Source organism: Triticum dicoccoides, chromosome 2B, assembly GCF_002162155.2.
Source record: "Triticum dicoccoides isolate Atlit2015 ecotype Zavitan chromosome 2B, WEW_v2.0, whole genome shotgun sequence".
NCBI lineage: Eukaryota > Viridiplantae > Streptophyta > Magnoliopsida > Poales > Poaceae > Triticum > Triticum dicoccoides.
This window is the reverse complement of record NC_041383.1, coordinates 801327686-801336466: the sequence shown is the minus strand read 5'-3', so window position 1 is coordinate 801336466 and position 8781 is coordinate 801327686. Positions and strand designations below refer to the sequence as shown.

At 41.4% G+C, this 8781-nt stretch overlaps 1 protein-coding gene across 1 annotated transcript; it reads left to right on the top strand.

Annotated features, from left to right (window-relative positions):
- Positions 1-387: 387 nt before the first annotated feature.
- On the top strand, positions 388-7570 carry LOC119361494 (putative callose synthase 6). Its single transcript, XM_037626672.1, has 13 exons — positions 388-589; positions 862-962; positions 2221-2330; positions 2433-2520; positions 2634-2744; positions 2834-2980; positions 3726-3827; positions 3966-4057; positions 4133-4256; positions 5218-5349; positions 5435-5511; positions 5606-5696; positions 7397-7570. The coding sequence occupies exons 1-13, from the start codon at positions 388-390 to the stop codon at positions 7457-7459; spliced, it is 1440 nt and encodes a 479-aa protein (XP_037482569.1). The 3' UTR covers positions 7460-7570.
- Positions 7571-8781: the final 1211 nt, after the last annotated feature.

Here is an 8781-nt window from a genome sequence, read left to right as displayed (position 1 = left end):
CACCGACACCGACACAGACTGCTGATAAGGCACGAATATTTAGCTAGGGTGTAGAGCACGGCGTCACCCGAAGGAGGGAAGGGGGATAACGAAGGGCCAGGCCCCGCCGGTCAGTCAGCGTGCCTCCATCTCAGTTCCAATTCCTTGCTTCCCCCGTCGGCCATCCATTCTTACCCAGAAGAAAAAGGAAGCTGCCCGCCGGAAAGCCAAAGCGAAAAAGCGAGCTCCACGTTTATACACACTCGTTTCCCTCCCTCGGAAAAAAACAAAAAGGACGATGCCTTGCCTCCCTCCGCACACGTCCCTTCCCTTCTTCCTCACCACCACCACCCGCATCTGACCACCATCATCCACGCTGCGTTCTCTCTGCTCGACCACCGTCAAGGCATGTCCATGGCGTCGACCGGCGGGCGGTCGAGGCGGCAGCGGCAGCTGCCAATGGTGCCGCGGAACATCACCATTAGGACGGAAGGGTTCTCCAACGAGGACGACGATAGCGAGCTGGTGCCGTCCTCCCTCGCGCCAATCGTCCCCATCCTCCGCGCGGCCAACACCATCGAGGACGAGAACCCGCGCGTCGCCTACCTCTGTCAGTATACATCGTCGATTACTTTGCACTTACATACTCATACTCCCCTCCCTACAGATCGATTGATACTCACGCTGAATGCTCCTCTTATCTCCACTCTCCCCTGGCTACACAAACACTCCCTACAAGATGATCCTTTCGTTATTATCATTCGAACCAAGATGATCCACCTTCACGCTAGTAATTTTTGTTGATGTATGTAGCACCGAATTAGCTCCTCTGTTTCGTTCTTCACGCTAGTCATTATTACTCACTCGTGCGTGCTCAACCAGGCCGGTTTACTGCATTCGAGAAGGCGCAGACAATGGATCCAAACTCAAGTGGGCGTGGTGTTCGGCAGTTTAAAACCTATCTGGTGCACAGGCTGGAAAAGGTATGCACATGCTTGCTGCTGTAGCTGGACGTGAACACTCAACACCATAAACAAGTTACATAGTACATCACTACTTATCAGTGCAAAAGCAGAGACTTAACCATCTATGGTGTCATGCTAAATTTGTCCGGCCAAGTAAATTTGTTCAAGCATTTCTTTCTACAAACAAATGGTTAGTTGTTATGTTCTTGTTTTCGTTATTTATTCCTTTTCTCGGGCCGCGGTATTCCCTCTTTTTCAAAACTAATAAATTACTCATATTATTCACCTCCTCAAGATATTGAACCCAAGGCAAATCCTGCGTGCAGTATTAAAATCCTCCTAATTTGAAACGTCCAACCATATCAAGGATGCTTACTTTTCTTAAATATATGTTTATATTACCAAAAAGGCTTTCACCCCACTTTATACTTAAAACAATGGTCATAAAATCCAACGCATACAACTCGACACCACAACCCACAAATCCAAAGTCAGGATACAACAATGCAAAAAGAACTGCTACACCACCCCAACCTACCCCGAGCCAACAGCTAGTAGGCAATAAGAGACCCGCTTTAAGCCATCAGAGTTATCCACCAAAATAGAGGCATGACCAAGAGACGAAGGTGTCCCCGACGAACCGTGGACTCCAAGACCACACCTTCAGGAAGGGTACAACACCAGAGCGCCGCCACCACCCGATCTAAAAGGATCAAGGTTTTCACACAAACCAACCCGAAGGAAGGGAGTACCCGCCGCGACGGTGCCTTCACAACGTAACAATGCCCATGGCTGCCACCGCTGCCGGCCTTGACAAAGCCGTACATGGATTACACACCGCACACACTACTCGCCTCTGAGACCACCACCTATCGTTGAACACCAACACCACACTGTCGGCACGACCATGGGCGCCAACCTGCACCTGAGTCGTGATCCCCGCCTATGAGCATCACGGCTCACACCACCAGGGTCACCGCCCCGGCATCCAAGACCACCCATCCACAGTCACCACGGCATGCAGACTCCACCGACCATTGAAGGGCAGAAGACCCCCTCCCCCTTCCTCCCCAAACAAAGGCCAACAGATCCAAGCAGGAGAAGGCCGTGGGAAGGGAAACTCTATTTGACGCATTTTTTTCTTTTCGAAAGCAAATAGTCTGAAACAAAGTGCTCTGATGCATAAACAATTGTAACAATAATATAAATCTTAATATAGCCATTGTGGATTGTTTGCAACTCGTCTTGAAACATGTTGTTGCTTGTTATTTCACAGGATGAAAAGGAGACATTCCGCAAGCTTGCGTCGACTGATGCAAAAGAGATTCACAAGTTCTATGAGCAGTATTGTAGAAAATATCTGGAGGGTTTTCAAGACAGAAAGTTGTAAGCCTGAGCATTTCATTGCATTAACAAGTTATTTGTAAAAATAATTAAATAAAAGTCATCCTTAGCTATGTCCACCTTTTCTGTATGTATGACACGTAGGGACGAGATGGGTCAATACTATCAGACTGCATCCGTCCTATACGACGTGGTAAAAACTGTGTCACCTCCAACTGGGCGTGACACCAAGGTTCGACATTCAACGACTGCAAATAATTGGGATCATATTATTATTTCAACTTCATGGCTTGTTTGCACATCATGAAACATTATTACAACCTGAAATATATGTATGTTTTGCAGTTTGATCAGTACGCGAAAGGGGTTGAAAAGGAGAAAGCTTCCTTTTCACATTACAACATATTACCCCTTAATATTTCAGAACCCCCACCACATGTAATGGAAATACCTGAGGTCAGGTTATGTACTATATATTTCATTTCACTGCTTTCTTTTAATACCATATGTAGTCTGAATGATTTTCTTGTGTGTGAAAACTGCAGATAAAAGCAGCAGTGGCGCTTCTTCGCTGCATAGATAATCTTCCAATGCCAAAGCCAGATATGAGTACGACTAATGTGCCTGAAGATATAGAAGGACCTATTGTTCTTGACTTGCTCGATTGGCTCTGGCAAACATTTGGATTTCAGGTGGAAATTAACTAATATAATACTTGAATTTATATATCTATACTATCTGTGCTCAAAATCTTGCTCACCACACGATCAATCTTCAAATTTCTGGTTTTCTATATGTATTTTGTATTGTGATGACTTTCAACCTTCAGATTTTTTTCCTTCTAAATCACTTCTGGTTACCAACTTCTAAAATTGAGTTGTTTCAACAATTAGTTTGGCAATGAACTCAGATGCTTAATGCTTACGTTATACTCCCTCTGTTCCTAAATGTAAGGAGTATTATTTTTTTAAGTCAAACTTCTCTAACATTGACCAGGTTCGTACACAAAAATGTTAATTCTTAGAATACCAAATAGATTCACCATGAAATATATTATTATATTTTACATATGTAGTATTGCAAATCTTTAGATATTTTTCTATAAAGTTGGTCAAACATAGACACTGTTTGACTTTTTGAGAAAACTAATACACCTTACATTGAGGAACAGAGGGAGTAGTAACAGAAAATACAATGTGTGGTTATATTCCACCTATGATTTTTTTTATCTTGACATAATGACACCAAGCACACACAAAGTTTATCTATAAACGTCCATAAAACACGCAAGGCGTTTTTGAGTCACCGGAGGTGCGGAGTTATCACTACTCTCTAGTCAAGAATAAATGTTGGTTTTGTGTTGGGTGGTTAGGCACCAAGGTGTTCCATTATTTTTTTATTTAGGACATCATACTATGTTTTACTTTATTGTTGTAGAAAGGTAACGTGGAGAATCAAAAGGAACATTTGATTTTGCTACTTGCTAACATGGATATGAGAGGAAGTGGTAATGTTCACCAGGATGAAAGACAAAGTCAGGTGGTAAATCTTTCTATGAACTTCTCGATGCAACTTATGCTAGATCAACTCAATTTGGTGAATCCCTTTTGTAAAGGGTTGTTTCTCCTATTAGTGTCAATGTTAAACCGATTCATGATCTTCTAATATAACTTGCAGATACATCGCAATACATTTCATCACTTGATGAAGAAAGTTTTTAAAAATTACATGTCATGGTGCCGGTATCTGCATTTAAAGTCAAACATCAAGTAAGTAATATTGCAATTTATTGCACAACTTGTCCTCAAAATAAACTTTGTTAACTGTAAATAATATTCAAGCAGAATTCCAAAAGATGCCTCCACACAACAACCAGAGCTTCTTTACATAGGGTTATATTTGCTGATTTGGGGTGAAGCTTCTAATGTTCGCTTTATGCCTGAATGCCTTTGCTATATCTTCCACCGTGTAAGTGATAATTTCACTCTTGCATCTGAGTATCTACTTTTGATATATATACCTCACATGGGAACTGTTTTCGTTGTACTTTGTTTGCAGTTTATTGAAAATCTAGTACTCCCTCCGATACATATTAGTTGTCACTCAAACCGATGTATCCAGCACTAAAATAAATCTATATACATCCGTGTGAGCGACAAGTAATATGGATTGGAGGGAGTATGTCCAATTTCCTTTAAAACATGCACAATGAGCGTATATAGCTATTTCAGCTTTTGAGTGAGTATACGTGAACTTTATAGACCTATTCATGTTGCAGTGATCATATAATCATGTGATAAAGAACTGTCTTTTGATAGAATCCAAGGATCAATGGTTTCATCATATTGTAGAATCCCAAAAAACACAAATTAACTTTTGATCTCCGAGGTATGCGTAATGGATTCTGGTTGCCTATCACACACATGAAAAAGAGAGATTAACATGATCGGAAATGCACATGATGAGGTTTTGTGTGGAAGATGCTTTTCACGGGCTAATTATTTCAGGAAACATCTATACGACATGGACACAATTTGCTGTGTTTATTTTCTGTAAATTCAGGAGTTTGTACATTTTTATCACATTTCAAGGCCACCAGAAAATAACGTAACTTTTACCATGTGTGAGTGGTGTAATGCATGATAGTGAGGCGCATTGACTATTTATGGATGAGCATAGACACTCCAAGAGAACTATGTTAGACTGAAGCACGCAAAATAATCCTGTTTGTTGACATGTTTTTGACATTTGTATTTTTGGTTATGAAATGAAAATCTTCAGATATACTTCAATAAATGAACCTCCATGCAACAGTTACGTTAGAGCTTCACATTTTTCTGAGAAACGGGTCCCGAGGCTAATGTCCTAGGCATTTGCTGAACATACACCAACTTCTTCACCAATTTTTCATTCTAAATTCATAATTTAGATGGCGGGGGATTTGTATGATATATTATCTAATGGAAGCGGAGACCCTTTTGACCCACCCTTCAAGCGAGAGGGGAGTGATGGTGCATTTCTACAGCGGGTTATCCAACCCATCTACAATGTTATTCAAAATGTATGCACTCAGGTGTCTTGTATAATGTTCCTTGCTAAATGTTGTTTGTTACGCTTACTCATTTAATGTCCATTTGGTGCCAAAGGAAGTTGCAATGAGTAAGCATGGTACTGTTAGCCACTCAAAGTGGAGAAACTATGATGACATGAATGAATACTTTTGGTAAGTAACATTAATAATTCATCATTGTGTTTTACCTACGAGTAGAATCTAACAAATCGGTTCTTACTGGCTACTGTTTCCTTCACACATTCAGGTCAAAGAAATGCTTCAAACAACTTGGATGGCCAATGGATCCAGCCTCTGACTTTTTCATGAATCCTGTGAAAACTAAAAATGATATCCAGGTATCGCGTATTGACTAATACTTTACATATTTTTTGTGCAACATATGATATTTATTATCATACTCAATTCTTTCTAAAAATTCTTAGGATTTGTAATAAATTCTTTCCTAAACTTTCTAGAAATGTGCTAAATTCTGTACCTAAAAGATTTTATCAACAATGTTAATATCCATTAAAAAATGGTAGTTCCAAGTGGAAATAGAATATTAGAAATTTTCAGTGAAGACTTATGTTGTACTTTATCATTTATAATAAAAAAACACTTCATGTTGGTTTGAGATTTGTGTTATGCCTGGGCAACTGAGTTGTCCGTGGCTTCTCAAAATTTGAAACTGTTCCAGGGGCAAACAAAACGAAACATGAAAGGATGATGTGTACAAAAACATTAGCGAAAAATGGAATATAAGGAACCCAAAAAAACTATTGTTCCAAAGTATAAGCAATGAAATGAATACAAGGAAGTGAAATGGTTGATTATAGATATAAACCAGCAATGCATAATGAGGAAGAGGGTGTTCAATTTATCAGTCACCGAACTGAACTTTCTCCATGATATCGACTTCCTCGAGCTTCGCATCAAGCAAGTGTGTCTCTCCCACCAAGTAGTGAGACATATAACACAGTCGTTCACGATTTAATTTTCTCCAACTGCAACTTATGAAATTGACGCTTCAGCACTTGTGCACGAGCCTTTGTGACATGATCTTTTTCAATCCTCATCTCCTTGAGTGCGTTCCACACCTCTCTTGCCATTTCGATCTCCACCAATGTAATTAGCAAGAAATCCGACACAGACTGGGAATGGCGGTCATGGCACCTTCTTCACACTCCTTGTCGATGTCATCTTCCATGATTTCCTGCCGCACTCAAAGGGTTTGAAGAATAATCTTCATCTTCACTGCCCACATGCCATAGTTTGTGCCGGTCAGCATTGGGTACTGGATGGGAATGTTGTGATGCGACAATACACTGAAGCCGCCCGTTACACTACCACTAGCCGCTGATTTGATGCCTTTCTTTACCTTGTCGCCGTTTGTTGGCCTTGAGACCGTTGTTACCCAACTTGTTCACCTTTGAACTGCCGTTGCTGGACATGACTGGCTTAACGTCCTTGTCCATCATCATAGATTGTCGAGGTTCTAGATACCAATTGTTGATTTGAGATTGCTAGAATAGCACAAATCCACCAGGAGGCGTGCACGTGCAAAGCTAATTGAAGAAGCAAACAAACTAGCAGCTTGATTGATCTTCATGGATCAGTGCATGTACACACGGTCGGTTCGATTTACATTGGCACCATTGGCGGAACTCCTACATAACTTGGCGATCGATAGAAGAAACTCATTCATGGCCAAAGGCTCCCATCGATAGAAGAAACTGATTACACGGGGACTACATGTATATATATTACTAAGCTAGACCTAACCTAAGCCGACTAGGTATAGGTATATAAAACATAAACATGCCTATGCAGACACACGATTAACTCTAACATTCAATCCCTAATCATCACGTTCTCTTTTCTCCGACCTCGATCCTAAATATGACTACTCGTATGCTTTTACCCTTGGTATTACTTTCATCATTTCTCGTAGCATTCCAGTCAACAACTTTACTATCGCTGGCTCATCCATAGCTTTGACGCAACATTACTTATTGATTGCGTCTTTAACCTTCAGTTGTTCTTCGGTGCTTGATAGGCTCACTTTTGGATCCTTGAGGGGACATATTTTGCAACCGAGCGAGACCAAACTTTGGTGTAACTTCGAGTTCCAAGCTCTTGGTGCCTTCTTGAGCTTGTAAACTTTCCCCTCTTCACCTTTCTTCTCATAGTGCGGGGTTGTTCCATGGACACTTCTTCTATGAGATCGCCATTGAGGAAAGTGTATTTAACATCTATATGATGAACCTTCCAATCCTTTTGTGTTGCCATAGGAAGGAGAGGCATCATTATTTCAAGTCAAGCAACCAGTACAAACACCTCCTCATTGTCGATATTCTATGTAGCCCTTCTCAGCGTGTCTGTCTTGCCTTGTACTTCACAATAGCACTCTTTGGTCCAGTTCTTTTGGCCGATTCTCCAAGAATCTTGAGTATCAAGGCTTGCCCAGGCTTCTCCCAGAATCTTGAAACCATTTTTTTTACAATCCTAGCTCCTAGATAATTAGGATGTAAACAACTAGGATTGTCAAAAAATATGGGTTCAAGATACTGGGAGAATCGGCCAAAAAAGTTGGACCTTCGTGTCCTTACTTAATGTGTAAACACTCTTCAAACCTATGCCCTTAAGGTTCAATTGTCGGCTTACCAAAGTCCCATGTCATTGCTCTTAACCGCTTTCATCTCTTTATCCATATGGTGTGCATTCAGCTATGACTTTTGTCTCTACGAAGTTCACCGGCTTCTCAACTCCAAGCAAACATATCCTGAGTACTCGAGCATTAACTGGCTTTCCATAGTTGTTGACTTTCTTGAGTGCCTTGTATCGACGAGGCTGAAGGGGTCCATTGTGGCTTACGAAGGAGGCGACAAATTTTTGTCGGCGTCGATGCACTTGAGGAAGACGGTAGAGTCCCAGGCATGGTAGATGACATGTCGTCGGCATCCGCGTCATTGTGACCATGAGCATCATCTTGATTGTCGTTGTCACTATAAGCCTTGTTGTAGCTTTCATCACCGAGATAATCACTCATGTCATGCGCGTCATTGTTGCTATCAACTTACAACCAATGCGCATCATCACTGGTGTAGGCGCCATGGTGATTACTGCCATAGTGGTCACCTTGGTTGGTCGTCTTGCCATCCACCTAGACAACCTGCCCTATGTCATCATCAGTTGGGAATTCAGCCGTGGTATGTTACCATTTGGAACATTGTTTGTTGCTACGCTCCAATTCCATTCTTTGTTTTCTTCAAACACAAAGTCACATGAAATTCATATACGTTTGGTATGTGGGTCTTAGAAGTGGTATGGTGCCCGGGTTCGTCTTATATATGATGAACACTATCTTGGTGATGTGATCGCCATGCCTTGAGAGATGTGGCTCCGCTTTCATCATCCGGGCCACACACCCAAACATCCATA

Excerpts from the sequence above, each read along its gene's own strand:
- LOC119361494 (XM_037626672.1), top strand. The coding sequence starts at position 388 with ATGTCCATGGCGTCGACCGGCGGGCGGTCGAGGCGGCAGCGGCAGCTG. Across the intron at positions 2,981-3,725 it reads GGCAAACATTTGGATTTCAG|AAAGGTAACGTGGAGAATCA; the intron begins GTGGAAATTAAC and ends TTATTGTTGTAG. Across the intron at positions 3,828-3,965 it reads AGGATGAAAGACAAAGTCAG|ATACATCGCAATACATTTCA; the intron begins GTGGTAAATCTT and ends TATAACTTGCAG.